Source organism: Aquarana catesbeiana, linkage group LG01 (assembly GCF_042186555.1).
Source record: "Aquarana catesbeiana isolate 2022-GZ linkage group LG01, ASM4218655v1, whole genome shotgun sequence".
NCBI classification, from domain to species: domain Eukaryota; kingdom Metazoa; phylum Chordata; class Amphibia; order Anura; family Ranidae; genus Aquarana; species Aquarana catesbeiana.
In genome coordinates, this window is record NC_133324.1 from 545,889,664 (window position 1) to 545,907,170 (window position 17,507).

At 43.0% G+C, this 17,507-nt stretch overlaps 1 protein-coding gene across 2 annotated transcripts in view; it reads right to left on the bottom strand.

Moving 5' to 3' along the window:
• The window catches only part of FZR1 (fizzy and cell division cycle 20 related 1), a 116,293-nt gene that overhangs the window by 74,511 nt on the left and 24,275 nt on the right, over positions 1-17,507 (bottom strand). The window contains exons 2-3 of one of the 2 annotated variants that reach the window (XM_073595275.1): positions 14,280-14,446; positions 4,329-4,454 (exon numbers count right to left, since the gene is read on the bottom strand). In XM_073595275.1, the coding sequence (XP_073451376.1) occupies positions 4,329-4,454; positions 14,280-14,348 (195 nt within the window). In that variant the 5' untranslated portion in view covers positions 14,349-14,446. Of the gene's footprint in view, positions 1-4,328; positions 4,455-14,275; positions 14,447-17,507 lie in introns of both variants that reach the window. The other variant, XM_073595271.1, reaches the window with a different exon arrangement.

Genomic DNA, 17,507 nt, shown 5'->3' on the forward strand with positions numbered 1-17,507 from the left:
CACACAGGAAACAAGTGTTTCCTATGTGTCCCATTTCACACTGCAACGCAGCCTAGTGGACATGCTGCAATTTATCGCAGTACACCGGCTTGAATCGCACTGCAATGTCCGGCAGCGCATCGTGTTACCCGACATCACAGTGTATGGAGTGTACATTTTGTACACATCACAAAAAACAAAAAGGAGGAGCTGTGCGATACATCGTGCCCCACACTGCCCCCTAGCCAGCTGGCAATACAGAGCGACATCGATTTGCTGTTTGACAGCGTGAATTGCCAGAGTCTTTGGTCCATCGCTAAAGGATCAGTGTTAAGGTGGACACATGGGGCTGCGGCTCGGCTCGGGTGCAACCCATAGCAAGCTGCTTGCTGTGGGGGCACTTGACAGGAGGGAGGGGCCAGGAGCACTGATGAGGGACCCAAGAAAAGGAGTCCAAAAACCACTGCAGAGAGCAGGTATGACATGTTTGCTTTTTTTCCTTAAAAATAACACTTTAGTACCACTTTAAAGATCACCCATCGCACATATACTGCAGCAGGGAGGTTCCATTGCATGAAAGAGCGTACCAATACGTTGTTTGGTGTAATAGACAGTGTGGGCGCGCACGCGCCGATGCTCGCCATGGGAGCGCGCCTGCGGGCTTGGTGTCCACTGGCCACCCACAATCGCGGTACAGAGAGGCAGAACGGGGACCTAAACAAGGTCGGATCCCCATTCTGACGGGGGACAACATTGAGATCTGCTGTTCCTAGCGATCAGGTACAGGGATCTCTTTGTTGCTCCAGTGAGCCCAGCCCCCACACAGTTCGAACACACCCATGAAACACAGTTAACCCCTTGATCGTCCCCCTAGTGCCATTTATATATTGATCAGTGCATTTTTTTTTAGCACTGATGACTGTTAGAATGTCACTGGTCCCCAAAAAGTGTCACTTGGGGTCAGATATGTCCACCACAAATGTCGCAGATCGCCGCCATTACCAGTAAAAACAAAACAAAAAAAAAAAAATCTATCCCTTATTTTGTAGACGCTATAACTTTTGCGCAAACCAATCAATATAAGCTTGTTGCAATTTTTTTTTTTACCAAATATGTATGTATATGTAGCAGAATACATATTGATGAAATTATACATTTTTTTTGGATATGTATTGTCGCAGAAAGTAAAAAAAAAAAAAAAAATTCCCCCCCCCAAAAATGGTCAGTCTTTTTTTGTTAATAGTGCAAAAAATAAAAAAACGCAGAGGTGATCAAATACCACCAAAAGAAAACTCTATTTGTGGAAGAAAAAAAGGACATTAATTTTATTTGGGTACAATGTCGCACGATCGCGCAATTGTCAGTTAAAGCAACGCAGTGCTGTATCACAAAAAATGGCCTGGAAGGGAGCTGAAGTGGTTAAAGAAAATTGGCTTTTTTTTTTTTTTTTTTTTGGTGCATAGGGGAGATTTTAGCAATGCACAGAGATAGGGAAAAAATTTGTATTTTTTTCATATACCTTTGTACATTATTTTTTGTTACTTGATGTGCCCTCAGTCACCTGTCTCCAATTAAGTGAAATATCACCAACAATGCTGCAGAGACTCTTGCTAAAAACTTTTTTTGCCATGCACTCACATTAGTTTCTATAGAGAGTTTACACTCCAGTGGAATATGAACTCTCCAAAAAGGGATTAAAGCGGTAGTTCAATACACTGCAATTTCTTCTTTTTGGAGTCCCCCAGGTGGGTTATGATGTAATATGCTAGCATGCACAGCATATTATAGCACACTTATTTGGCATACTGAGGTCCCCATCGCTGTGATCGATCCGGTGGGTCCCGGGCGCTTCCATCTTCTGTGCTGTCGGTCGCTTCAATGGGCGGGTCCACGATGACGTCACAGAAGCACAGATCAGGGCCATAAATGTTCACTCAGCGACGCATGCGCAGCTCAGTGTACATCACAAATGACAGCAAGGTGGATTTGATTTTAATCACTAATAAAAAGGCTCGATTTGAATCATAATTTTTAAAGAGCAACTGTCATCTCTGTCCTGCAGCAGCTCCTCTGACCCGCTGTTGACTCACTGACAGTCCCATTCACTTTAATGGGAGGGCTGGTGATGCGGCAGTAACACAACAAGGTGAGGTACATGGTGGCAGCAGCAGGTGAGTGGATACAGGCGCTGCCATGATGGATCTGAAATGACAGGTGCTCTCTAACCACTTCGCACCCAGGCCAATTCTGACACATGTAAAATTCATAATTTTTTTGCTAGAAAATTACATAGAACCCCCAAACATTATATATTTTTTTTTAGCAAAGACCCTAGAGAATATAATGGCGGTCGTTGCAACTTTTTATCTCGCACGGTATTTGCGCAGCAATTTTTCGAACACTTTTTTTTGGAAAAAAAAAAAAGTTTCATGCTTTAAAAAAAACCCAAAACATTAAAGTTAGCCCAATTTTTTTGCATAATGTGAAAGATGAAGTTACGCCAAGTAAATAGATACCCAACATGTCACGCTTCAAAATTGCAGACGCTCATGGAATGGCGCCAAACTTTGGTACTTAAAAATCCCCATAGGCGACACTTTAATTTATATTTTTACTGGTTACATGTTTTGAGTTACAGAGGAGGTCTAGGGCTAGAATTATTTCTCACGCGCTAACATTTGCGGCGATACCTCACATGTGTGGTTTGAACACAGTTTTCATATGTGGGCGGGACTTACATATGCTTTCGCTTCTGCATGCGAGCTCACGGGGACAGGGGCGCTTTAATTGTTTTTTTTATATTATTGTTAATTTGACTTTTTTTTTTTTAGTTTGACACTTTAAAAAAAAAAATAAATAAATAAATTTTGATCACTTTTATTCCTATTACAAGGAATGTAAACATCCCTTGTAATAGGAATATGGCACAATCTGTTCTTTTTACAGTGAGATATGGGGTCAATAGGACCGCGATGGAAGCGGTAAGTCGGTAAAAGCACAAGGAGGGCGGCGGGAGGGTCGTCCCCTCCCTGCCGCCTGTAAGAACGATCAAGCGGCGGAACAGCCGCTATGATCGTTCCTATGGTGCAGGGAATCACCGTCTGAAAATGGCAATATCTGAATGATGTCTGTAGCTGCAGACATCATTCAGATATCACTGCACAAAGTCAAGGACATTCCTGAACGTCCTACAGGGGCGAAGTGGTTAAAATGAAAGGACTTATTCTTGCTGGTAGTTAGAATCTTTAATATTTGCAAACAAAATTAAGGTTTCCTATTTGGAATAATAAGCTGTCAGGTTAGTAAATGGTGATATCAGAAGCAATTGAATCATACAGTTTGTAGTATACATAGATTTGCAAAACAATGGGATAAAGGAATATTGCTGAATTTTGTTTTATCTCATGGTTACTTTAAAATTGTGTGAATGCATCAATGCAGTGTTTGTTATCTCAGTTGCATTCATTGAATGAGTTTACCAAAAAATGTAAATATTGCAAAATATACAGCCTCATGCTACATGACTAAGCTCTATTTCATGCTGAATAAACTAAATTATTAATGTATCTTAAATAGAAAACTATTTTCAGATAGATTTTTACTCCAAAAGCATTTTATTAAAAAAAATCTGATTTAAATAAAAATAAAACAGATTTTTTTTTTTTTAAATCATTGATTTATATCCACCCTGGATGACAGGCAGAGGGAAGCATTTACAGCAGAAGAGACCGATAGGCCTGTCAAAAACACTTGAGTGCCAGAGCATGTGTGGGACTTATTCAAAGTTTTGACAAGCTTCTATGCTGCATCTCGCCGGATTTGAGACAGTAAAAGTCTGCATTTACACCTGAGCAAAGCATATGCTCCAGTGATTTTTAAGCAGGAGTTTGTTTCCCTTAGTTGGGCAAGGTGAAGAGAGCAGTTCCTCAAGCGCAAAAACTTTTTTTTTTTTTTTACATTTCTTCAGTTACTTCCTGGTTTCCACGCCTAGGCAAACAAGGTCATACATCACAGGAGTCTTCAGAAGGGGTTTTCTCAGCTAAGCACACTCCTCTTGTCTGCATGCATGAGCTAAGGGCAGATGGATTCCAGGATATGAATATTACATGAACCTTCTGCCCTTACTCAAGATGGCTATGGACAGAAATGCTAGTGGGGTGTTTTTCAACGTGATTTCTCAGCAAAATAAAGCGCGAGACGGATGAGTTTGGTTTGAATATTAAAAATGAATTAACCAGGATTTTTGGTTTGTAGTGCTCATATGTAGTGAAGTTCTGCTTTAATATGTTAAAGCACTTATAAAATTTTAGCGATTGGGTGTACATATACTTTAATGTTAAATCACTCACATTTATCCTGTGGAAGTTAATACTCCAATTTGCACCAGCTCTGGATGGAATAAATCGATCTCCGTGCTTGCTTGGAGAAGACATAGGAGAATTTGAAGGAGTCAATGTCCTTCTCATCTCTGCTACCTAAAAAAAATATTTCAGAAAAAATGATAAGTATGATAGACAGCCAGTATCATTAAACCAATTTACTCTGAGTCCATGCTATCATGGATCTGCCCCCAGTCTGTGACTGGACAAAGAATAGAATGAGAAAGCAGAGAGATAAGCTCATCTGAGCCACTTTTCCTTCAATCAGCATGCTCCTGTCACCAATTAACTCCTTGTACTTCTCCCTCTCCAACTTTGAGCTCTGCTATAAGTGCTAGTTCACACCAGACGCAGTTCTGTGCGCTTTTTTTTTTTTGCACAAAATGCATGCACAGTGTTTTCAATGTATTCCAATGGCTCTAGTTCACACCATGCAGTCAGTTTCTGCACCGGACTGGCTAAGCCTTTCAAGCAAATCACTGAGAGTCTGAGCCAGCTGCTCCTGCCCCCCCTCCCCCACGGGGAGCGCTGGAGAAGCAGAGAAGAGAGCATGTGACCAAAAGTCACCAGCTCACTGAAGACAAAGAACTGAGCGCTCTCCTACTCCACCTATTATGGCCATAATTTTAGAAGGTTACCCCCCCCCCCCTTTGTTTAGGTTAATGTACAATCCTTCTTTTGATGGGAAGTCAATTGCCACACAGCAGAAACGAAAAGGACTACTGAAGTACAAGAGAGTCTATCATAAAGTCTACTCTTGTTACAACCAAAAAAAACATAAAAGTATTTTATTGAGATTTTATGTGATAAGCCAACACAAAGTGGCACATAATTGTGAAGGAAAATGATTAATGATTTAAATTTTTTTTTTTAACAAATAAATATCTAAAAAGTGTGGCATGCATTTGTATTCAGTCCCCTTTACTCTGATACCCCTAATTAAAATCTAGTTGAACCAATTGCCTTCAGAAGTCACCTAATTAAAAAATAGAGCTCACCTGTGCGTAATTGAATCTCCAACAACAAGCATCATGAAGGCCAAGGAACACACCAGACAGGTCAGGGATAAAGTTGTAGAGAAGTTTAAAGCTGGGTTAGGTTATATATATAAAAAATAAAAATATAAATAAATAAATATATATATATATATATATATATATATATCCCAAGCTTTCAACAGCTGACGGAGCACCATCATTCGAAATGGAAAGAGTATGGCACAACTGCAAACCTACCAAGACATGGCCGTCCACCTAAACTGACAGGAGAGCATTAAGGCTACCTTCAGACTGGGGGTAAAGCGCTGCTATTTTTAGCAGCACTTTACCGTCGTTTTTGATGAGTTTTTCGGCCGCTAGAGGGGCGCTTTTAACCCTCCCGCTAGGGGCCGAAATAGGGTTAAAACCACCTGCAAAGCGCTGCTGCAGCGGCGCTATGCTGGCGGTTCGACACGGCTGCCCATTGATTTCAATGGGCAGGGGCGCTTTAGGAGCAGTGTATACACTGCTCCTACAGCACTGCAAAGATGCGGCTTGCAGGACTTTTTTTTGGCGTCCTGCCAATGCACCAGTGTGAAAGCACGCAAGCTTTCACACTCGAGTGAGAGGAGAGGCTCTTTACAGGCGCCAATTTTAGCGCTAAAGAGCCTGTAAAGCTCCTCAGTGTGAAAACAGCCTAATCAGAGAAGCAACCAAGAGGCCCATGGTAACTCTGGCGGAGCTGCGGAGATCCACAGCTCAGGTGGGAGAATCTGTCCACAGGATAACTAGCGTGCACACCACAACTCTGGCCTTTATGGAAGAGTGGGAAGAAGAAAACCATTGTTGAAAGAAAGCCATATGAAGTCCTGTTTGTAGTTTGCGAGATTCCATGTGGGGGACACAGCAAACATGTGGTAGAAGGTGCTTTGGTCAGAAGAGACCAAAATTGAACTTTTTGGCCTAAAAGCAAACTGCTATGTGTGGTAGAAAACTAAACACTGCACACCACCCTTACAGTGAAACATGATGGTGGCAGCATCATGTTGTGGGGATGCTTTCCTTCAGCAGGGACAGAGAAGCTGGTCAGAGTTGATGGGAAGATGGATGAGGCCAAATACAGGGCAATCTTAGAAGAAAACCTGTTAGAAGCTGCAAAAGACTTGAGACTGGGGTGGAGGTTCACCTTCCAGCAGGTCGAGGCCCCTAAACATACAGCCAGGGCTGAAATGGAATGTTTTAGATCAAAGCATATTCATGTGTTAGAATGGCCCAAAGTCCAGACCTAAAACCAATTGAGAATCTGTGGCAAGACTTGAAAATTGCTGTTCACAGACACTCTCCATCCAATCAGACAGAGCTTGAGGTATTTTGCAAAGAAGAATGGGCAAAAATTTTACTCTAGATGTGCAAAGCTAGTAGAGCTATACCCAAAAAGACTTGCAGCTGAAATTGAAGCGAAAGGTGGTTCTTTCGACAAAAGTATTGACCCAGGGGGGCTGAATGCAAATCCACGCCACACTTTTCAGATATTTGTATAAAAAAAAATAAAAAAAATTTGAAAACCATTTATCTTTTTCATTCCACTTCACAATTATGTGCCACTTTGTGCTGGTCTATCACATAAAATTCCAATAACATACATTTACATTTTTTGTTGCAACATGACATAAAAACGTGGAAAATGTCAAGGGGTATGAATACTTTTTCAAGGCACCATATATACATACATACACACACACACACACACAATCTCACAAAAGTGAGTACACCCCTCACATTTTTGTAAATATTTTATTATATTTTTTCATGTGACAACACTGAACAAATGACACTTTGCTACAATGTAAAGTAGTGAGTGTACAGCTTGTATAACAGTGTAAATTTGCTGTCTCCTCAAAATAACTCAACACACAGCCATTAATGTCTAAACCGCTGGCAACAAAAGTGAGTACACCCCTAAGTGAACATGTCCAAATTGGGCCCAAAGTGTCATTATTTTGTGTGGCCACCATTATTTTCCAGCACTGCCTTAACCCTTTTGGTCATGGAGTTCACCAGAGCTTCACAGGTTGCCACTGGAGTCCTCTTTCACTCCTCCATGACGACATCACGGAGCTGGTGGATGTTACAGACCTTGTGCTTCTCCACCTTCCATTTGAGGATGCCCCACCGATGCTCATAAGGGTTCAGGTCTGGAGACATGCTTGGCCAGTCCATCACCTTTACCCTCAGCTTTTTTAGCAAGGCAGTGGTCGTCTTGGAGGTGTGTTTGGGGGTCATTATGTTGGAATACTGCCCTGCGGCCCAGTCTCCAAAGGGAGGAGATCATGCTCTGCGTCAGTATGTCGCAGTACATGTTGGCATTCATGGTTCCCTCAATTAACTATAGCTCCCCAGTGCCAGCAGCACTCATGCAGCCCCAGACCATGACACTCTCACCACCATGCTTGACTGTAGGCAAGACACACTTGTCTTTAGACTCCTCACCTGATTGCCGCCACGCACGGTTGACACCATATGAACCAAATATGTTTATATTGGTCTCATCAGACCACAGGACATGGTTCCAGTAATCCATGTCCTTAGTCTGCTTGTCTTCAGTAAACTGTTTGCGGGCTTTCTTGTTCATCATCTTTAGAAGAGACTTCCTTCGCGGACAACAGCCATGCAGACCAATTTGATGCAGTGTGCAGCGTATGGTCTGAGCATTAACAGGCTGACCCCCACCCCTTAAATCTCTGCAGCAATGCTGGCAGAACTCATACGTTCCGTTCATTTCCCAAAGACAACATATGGATAGGACGTTGAGCACGTGCACTCGTCTTCTTTGGTCGACCATGCCGAGGCTTGTTCTGAGTGGAACCTGTCCTGTTAAACCGGTGTATGGTCTTGGCCACCATGCTGCAGCTAAGTTTCAGGGTCTTGGCAATCTTCTTATAGCCTGTAAGGGGTGTACTCAATTTTGTGAGAAAAAAAAAAAAATTATTATATATAAATATATTCATAATCTGGGAGGGGCTGGTGAAGACCAGGCTGTCATGGTGCACGTTGGCACCAATGACAAAGTCAGAGGCAGTTGGAGTGTCCTAAAGAATGATTTTAGGGACTTGGGAGCTAGATTGAGGAAAAGGACCTCCAATTTAGTATTCTCAGGAATACTACCGGTACCTCGAGCCATACCAGAAAGGCAGAGGGAGATTAGGGAAGTAAACAAGTGGCTGAGGAGCTGGTGTAGTAAGGAGGAGTTTGGGTTTCCTGGAGTACTGGGCCAACTTCTCAGTCAGTCACCAGTACTATAGAAGGGACGGACTGCACCTAAATGAGGAGGGTGCAGATCTGCTGGGAGTAAAGATTGCCAAAAAGTTAGAGTGGTTTTAAACTAGGCAAAGGGGGGTCCAGATGTATATATAGTCAGCGCGCAACATATTCCAGAGGTTAGCATTAGGGGCATTAGTGGTAGGTCGACTAAAGCAGATAAACCAAAAAGGCAAGTATAGTAACAAGTCCTAGTTGCAATCTCGGAACACGCAATAAGAGGATAGTATGCATGGTTCCCTCCGCCCAGTCTATGTCTGGATAATTAAAATCCCCCATTATGACACCTTCCTTGCTGCTAATCCAAATTGTGATAGGAGGTCCACCTCCGCCCTTGGGTTAGGGGTCCTATAGCATACTCCCAGTATTATTTTTCCCTTAGCTTCATCCCTTTGGAGCTCTACCCATAAGGATTCCAACTCCACCCTAGTTCCCTTAGTGATGTCATCTCTCACATTCACTTGTAAATTATTCTTGATATATAGACATACCCCTCCCTCTTTTTTACTCTCTATATCCCTGCGATAAAGGGAATACCCTTGAATGGTTGCCAGCCAATCATGAGAGCTGTTGAACCAGGTCTCTGAAATTCCCACAAAATCCAAATCCTCCTCATACAACAGTATCTCTAGATCACCCATCTTGTCCGCCAGGCTCCTGGCATTGGTGAACATGCCACGTAGTTTAGACCGGTCGCATATTGTCCTCGTATTGGGTGTTTCGAGATTGCAACTAGGACTTGCTACTATACTTACCTTTTTGGTTTATGTGCTTTAGTCAACCTACCACTAATGCTCCTAATACTAACCTCTGGAATATGTTCAGCGCTGACTATATCTACCCCAAACGCAGACAGTGTGGTCTGGGACCATACATTCATCCCTACATGCTTGTCAAACATGGATATGGGGATACGTCCATCATCCGACGCATTTCAATTGATTAAAAACAGGCTGTCTGCATATGACTCCACGTTGCTTCAGCTGCATAAACAAATTGCTCTTTGCACAGTATGGGCCTCTGTGCCCATGTGAATGAGTCCTAACATACACAGGTCGAAGCTCATCCCTTCAATCTACAGATGAATGAAACAAAGTAAACACAAATGTAACAATGTTACTTAGTAAACATCCACTGTATCCCTTGTTTATAAAATACTGTCAGATTGTCAATTTTTTTTTTCTTCGCAGCAGCAGCTTGTGTAGCATATCTGGGGTCCATAACTGGTTAATATCTGGATAGATCCTACACCTCTAGGAGGTTGGGAAACTGTGCAAATTGAAAAGGGGACAACCCCATCTAGGGTCTGCAGTGCCTTGAAAAAGTATTCATACCCCTTGACAATTTCACATTTTGTCACGTTACAACCAAAAACTTAACTGTATTTTATTGGCATTTTATGTGATAGACCAACACAAAGTGGCACATACCGTATTTATCGGCGTATAACACGCACTTTTTTCCCCTTAAAATCAGGGGAAAGTCGCAGGTGCGTGTTATACGCCGATCCCCTGCGATCCCGTGGTGTCAAAACTTCAAAATCGCCGACCGCGATTTGAAAATGGCGCCGCCGGCGCCGAAATACACAGAGCCGGTCCTCGGCTCTTTCCGGCGGCTCTCGTTCATTTTCGGCTCCACTCGTAGTCCCGAGCGGAGCTATCCGAACCTACTCGGCTAGGTTCGGATAGCTCCGCTCGGGACTACGAGTGGAGCCGAAAATGAACGAGAGCCGCCGGAAAGAGCCGAGGACCGGCTCTGTGTATTTCAGCACCGGCGGCGCCATTTTCAAATCGCGGTCGGCGATTTTGAAGCCCAATATGGCAGGGACAGGGGATCGACAGCTGCACTGGGGGAAGGCTGCACTGGGGAAGGCTGCACTGGGGAAGGCTGCACTGGGGAAGGCTGCACTGGAGAAGGCTGCACTGGAGAAGGCTGCACTGGAGAAGGCTGCACTGGAGAAGGCTGCACTGGAGAAGGCTGCACTGGAGAAGGCTGCACTGGAGAAGGCTGCACTGGAGAAGGCTGCACTGGGGAAGGCTGCACTGGGGAAGGCTGCACTGGGGAAGGCTGCACTGGGGAAGGCTGCACTGGGGAAGGCTGCACTGGGGAAGGCTGCACTGGGGAAGGCTGCACTGACATGGATGCACTGACATGGCTGCACTGACATGGATGCACTGACATGGCTGCACTGACATGGCTGCACTGACATGGCTGCACTGACATGGCTGCACTGACATGGCTGCACTGACATGGCTGCACTGACATGGCTGCACTGACATGGCTGCACTGACATGGCTGCACTGAGAAGGCTGCAATGATGGGCATTTAAATGTAAGTTTTTTTCCCTTCAACTTCCCTCCTAAAAGTTTTTTTTCCTTAAAATTCCCTCCTAAATTGGGGTGCGTGTTATACGCCGGCGCGTGTTATACGCCGATAAATACGGTAATTGTGAAGTGGAAGGAAAATGATAAATGGTTTTCAATTTTTTTTTACAAATAAATATGTGAAAAGTGTGGCGTGCATTTGTATTCAGACCCCTTTACTCTGATACCCCTAACTAAAATCTAGTGGAACCAATTGCCTTCAGAATTTACCCAATTAAAAAATAGAGTTCACCTGTGTGTAATTGAATCTCAGTAAAAATACAGCTGTTCTGTGAAGCCCTCAGAGGTTTGTTAGAGAATCTTAGTGAACAAGCAGCATTATGAAGGCCAAGGAACAAACCAGACAGGTCAGGGATAAAGTTGTGGAGAGGTTTAAAGCAGGGTTAGGTTATAAATATCCCAAGCTTTGAACATCTCACAGAGCACTGTTCAATGCATCATTCGAAAATAGAAAGAGTATGGCACACTTGTAAACCTACCAAGACATAGCCATCCACCTAAACTGACAGGCCGGGCAAGGAGAGCATCCAAGAGGCCCATGGTAATTCTGGAGGAGATGCAGAGATCCACAGCTCAGGTGGGAGAATCTATCCACAGGACAACTATCGGTTGTTCACCTCACAAATCTGGCCTTTATGGAAGAGTGGCAAGAAGAAAGCCATTGTTGAAAGAAATCCATAAGAAGCCCCGTTTGCGAGAAGCCATGTGGAGGATACAGCGAACATGGAAGAATATGCTCTGGTCAGATGAGACCAAAATTGAACTTTTTGGCCTAAAAGCAAAACGCTATGTGTGGCAGAAAACTAACACATCACACTGAACACACCATGAAACACGGTGGTGGCAGCATCATGTTGTGGGGATGCTTTTCTTCAGCATGGCAGGGAAACTGGTTAGAGTTGATGGGAAGATGGATGCAGCCAAATACAGGGCAATCTTAGAAGAAAACCTGTGAGTCTGCAAAAGACTTGAGATTGGGGCAGAAATTCACCTTCCAGCAGGACAATGACCCTAAACATACAACCAGAGCTACAATGGAATGGTTGAGATGAAAGCATATTCATGTGTTAGAATGGCCCAGTCAAAGTCCAGACTTAAATCCAACTGAGAATCTGTGGCAAGACTTGGAAATTGTTGTTCACAGACACTCTCCATCCAATCGGACAGAGCTTGAGCTATTTTGCAAAGAAGAATGGGCAAAAATTTTACTCTAGATGCTGGTCGAGACTTCCCCAAAAAAGACTTGCAGCTGTAATTGCAGTGAAAGGTGGTTCTACAATGTATTGACACAGGGGAGCTGAATACAAATGCACACCACACTTTTTACATTTTTGTAAAAAAGTTTAAAAAAAAAAAAATTGATCATTTTCCTTTCACTTCACAATTATGTGCCACTTTTAGTTGATCAATCACATACAGTCCCAATAAAATACAAGTTTTTGGCTGTAACATAACAAAATGTGGAAAATTTCAAGGGGTAGGAACACTTTTTCAAGGCACTGTATATACCCTAGACTTACACACTAAATGTCCAGATCTGGGGATCCGGTCTAGCACTTAACACGCAGTAATGCAAAAAAACGGTGCAGAAAAACTGAACCTGGTATGCCCGCTGAAGTGACATAAAAGTGGCACAGGCATCACAGTGAAATACCAGATTGTGTGTTTCAGGAAGGTACTGCAAACTGTGGGCTACTAGTGATTATCCAGGATCTGGGTTTCTGGTCTGACATTGCCACCAGCCACTAAATAGAAGCAGCTTCAAAAGACCAGTCTAGATCCAGCAGTGCTAGGGAGAGAGGTGTATTATCTTGTCAGCACAAAGCGCATACCTCATAGACGCCACAGTTACACTTACACATTGAAGAATAGACCCTTGTTGCCTCCAATAAATGCTAGGAGAAATACTAGTTCTCAAGTTGAGATATTGATCTGACTTTCAGATCCAGATCAGTATTTTAGATTGTACTAAACACAGACAACCAGGAAATTAGAAGTTCCTTTAACTTAAATGCCATGAGTGGTACATGGAGACTAGCACTGATGACCTCAGCTACTGAAAATACAAGTTATAGTTGGGATAGTAGGCTCTATTGCAAATGTGCATTGTAGTCTCTGTAGGAAGGTCACAGACCCGATTATATTATCTAACATCAATTGCATGATCAAAGGATTGACTGAACAGAAACAGAAATTTCTGGCAGGTAAAGCAGCAAATATATATGTATTACAGATTTTATCAGACTTCTGCTTTAAAAATGTACACAAAATAATATTTTTTTTCTTCAAAACATCATTCATACACATCCTCTTCCCAATGCGGAATTAAAAGACTTGAAAACCACCGTCAGGTTGGGTTTTTATGACAGAAGAGACCCTAGTTGTGTGTCAAATGCTTCTCCCTGCTTGTCAGTGGGAACGTACAGTGAGCCGCCCATATGCAGCCCAGAGTACATAAACACTGATGTGACTCACGTAAACATGAACGGGGAGTGACTTCATTGAGGCCCAACAATTCAAGCAGTCTAACCAAGAGAACTCAGACTTGGAGACAATGGAAGTGCCCATGACCTGTTAAAGTGCTGATAGCGCAGCACTGGAGCTCTTTGACAGGTAATTGCCATAATGAGCCAATATATGCTACATACTAGCACATTATGTCATAAACCTCCTGCGGGCCCCATTTAAAAAAACAAAATATTTATAGGGGAGTTTAAGTCTGCTTTAATGGCCCTGTAATTTCCCACAGCATTTTTCATCCTCCAATAAGCTTCTAAACCTCTCCTTTACCCCCTTCACTTTTGTATATTTGGAACAAACAATGAACACTGGTTGCAGTCACGTGCACTGCTCTATGCACACTACATACCCCATAGTCCCTAGTCCATGTAGAAAGCAAGCAAGAGAGGGCGGCTATGATCACAGTGTTAAAAAAAAATAAAATAAATATATGTTGTAAATGAGTGTCAGAAAAATGTCAGAACTACTCATTTCTATACATTTTTGCAGGTCAGAGACCCAGACAGCATTGACATGTCAAAGTATCCAAATGAAAGCAAGGTAACTAACATTTTTTAAAAGGAGAGTCCAGTAATAGCAGCCTCCATTAATCTATCATGAGGGTGTCGTTTAAATTAACCAAGATTATGGAAAGAGTGTTAGTACGAGGATATTATCATACAGATATATAGTCAAGAATAAAAAAAAAAAAAAAAAAAAAAAAAAACACTTCCGTAACCTACACAAGGCATGGTGTTTTCATTCTGAAGATTGATCTGTCGTAGAAGGCGCCTTTCATAGTCTTGGTCCATGTGAACTCTGAGGTACGAAACAATAGTAAATATTGGACAATGTACCACAATGCTCAGGTTCTTCAGGGTGCTGTCTAGGAGGTGTCCAATACGCCAAGCTAAGAAAAGATACACATAGTAAGACAATAGTTAAAGCCATTAAAGATAATGCCCAAATACACTTTTTTTATGTAAGCAAAAAGAACACTTGCCCATCAACAGTAAAAATAAAAGAAGCAGTGCCTTTCCACTGCTTTCCCCGGAAAAAGCAATACTGGCTGGACGTGGACAGGACAACCCCCAGACACAATTACATGAGTGACGTTTTTCAGGAGGGCAGCTGCCTCCAAAGAAGAAAAGAAAAGGATCTTTCATGTCACATGATCAGGCTGAGAACTACAGGATTTTGTGTACTTTGCCATTGTGCCATTTTCTATTTAAAACAAATGGAGGGGGGCAGACACACACAAAAATAAAAAAAAAAATAGGATTTTTATTACAGCTTACCTGTAAAATCCTTTTCTTGGAGTACATCATGGGACACAGAGCCTTAAGTAATTACTTAATGGGTTAAAGGCCTACCTTCAGGTGTTGACACTGGTAAACCCAATCAAGGAAGTTTACTCCCTATATAACCCCTCCTCCTCCCAGAAGCACATCAGTTTTTGTAGCAAAGCCATATACTTAAATCCCAAAAGAGGGGCGGGACCTGTGTCCCATGATGTACTCCAAGAAAAGGATTTTACAGGTAAGCTGTAATAAAAATCCTATTTTCTTTATCGTACATCATGGGACACAGAGCCTTAACCAATTACTTAATGGGACGTCCCATAGCAATGCTACTTGAGGGGAAGGAGAAACAACCCACAGGGTACCCACATACTTGAGGATTTATACTGCTGCCTGCAGCACACTGCGCCCAAAGGCGATATCCTCATACATCCTTACATTCACCTGATAAAATCTTGTGAATGTATGCACTGAAGACCAAGTTGCGGCCTTACAGATCTGAGCCATGGAGGCCTGGTGAGGCACTGCCCAAGAAGCACTAACAGACCTGCTAGAGCGCGCCTTAAAGCGGGTTTCCACCCAAAAGTGGAACTTCCGCTCATCAGATTCCTCCCCCCCTCCGGTGCCACAGTTGGCACCTTTCAGGGGGGAAGGGGGTGCAGATACCTGTATAATACAGGTATCAGCACCCACTTCCGGGAATAGACTCCCGCGGGAGTCACGCCCCCTCCGGCACACCCCGCTGTCTCCTGGGAAACACACAGGTCCCAGGAGATAGCGGGGACCATTGAGAACGCGCAGCGCGACTCGTGCAGTAGGGAACCGGGAAGTGAAGCCGCAACGCTTCACTTCCCGATTCCCTCACTGAGAATGGCGGCAGCAGCACCAGAGGACCGAGGGACGGTTCAGTTTCGGGTGCCGACATTGCTGGACCCCGGGACAGGCGAGTGTCCTTATTTTAAAAGTCAGCAGCTGTAGTACTTGCAGCTGCTGACTTTTAAAAAAAAATAAAAATTTTCGGGGGACTCATGCTCTCTTGAGCGTTCCCGACTGCCACATAGGAGACACCCGGAAAGGAGAAAGGAGACTTGAGGGCCATCAACTAGTATCCTACCGCGATTCTTCTGGTAATCTACTAAGCCTGTACTGACCCCCCCTGAGTAAGGGTGGTCGCAGGCTTTCTGGCAAGCCTCCATCCTGTTTCTCACTTGGTGACGGGCAGCACTAATAAGTTGAAACATCAGGTTTGGATCTGTTTCACCTTTATATATTATCACCTTTGGATTTGTGGACTATTTTTTGAATTCTTTTTCCACTTGAACTCTTTTTTTGGCACTTTTGGAATATTTATGTGTAATAAGTGTTGATTCTTCATTACCTTTTATTATTGTTGATATTATTTCACATTTTATTATATTTTTTTAGTGTGGTATTCTTTATATATACCCTTATATCATTATTAATTTTTATATGCACTTAACTACACATCCATTCACTTTGCAACTAGTCCAGCGCTGTACTGTTTTTTATTTTTTCTTTATCTATGTGCCCTCATATTGGGGTTATAGTACGTAGCTGCAGGACCTCCTTCACGGTTTTCGATTCAGAGAAATTTTATTTTTAGCACCTAGCGCAATTCTTCCTTCTTTTATATAGGGAAATGAAGGGCGTTTATACTTTCTTTTGACTAGCAAAAGAGTACTTTTCCCATTAGAAATTATTTGGATATATTTGTCCAAGTTTTCTCCAAATAGTCGCTCCCCATGAAAAGGAAGCCCCAGTTAGGAGGTCTTTACATGGTGCTTCAGCTGACCAAAATTTTTTAACCACGAGATTCTACACATATGCATAAGCGTAAGGTGGGACACCTGGTGACTAGAATCTTTAATAGCATCTATGGCAAAGCATAATTCTCTTGGTAGTTCAGCCAAATCCCGAGCATGTTGTGCAGGAAGCTCTCTAAGGGCCTGTTTAAATTGGTCCTTTAGGGATTGACAGACGCTTATTGCAGCGACTGCAGACTGAGTAATGGCACCTGCCATGGAAAAAGTAGATCTTAACAGGGATTCCAACTCCTTATCTGTTGGATCCCTTAAGCATCTGTGCATTGTCTACTGGACAAGTTAGGCCCTTATTCACATTGGAAATCGCAGCGTCAACTGCTGGTATTTTCCATCTTTTGGAGAATTTCTCCTCCAGGGGATAGAGAATTGCAATTTTCTTAGAAGGGAGAAAGTGATTATCCGGGTGATCCCATTCAGCAAAAATAAGCTGTTCTAGTAATGCATGTGCAGGAAATGCATGCAAAGGTTGAGAGGGTTAAAAAGGAACCGAACTTTCAGGAGACTCCGTTAAAGGTAGTATGAAAGTAGAACGAACCATCTCGGTAAGTGCCGGTTCACACAGGGGCGACTTGTTAGGCGACCTAGCCGCCTGACAAGTCGCCTCCCGTTCTGTACAATGGAAAGGTTCTAATAGGAGCGACGCAAGTCGCTCCGACTTAGAAAAAGGTTCCTGTACTTCTTTTGGGGCGACTTGAGGCAACTTGCATAGGCTTCTATACAGAAGTCGTTTTGCAAGTCACCGTGGATGTCGAGGCGACCTGCAAGTCGTGCCGCCCCTGTGTGAACCGGGGCTTCGAGATTGTATCAGCAATTTCTCAGATTTGAA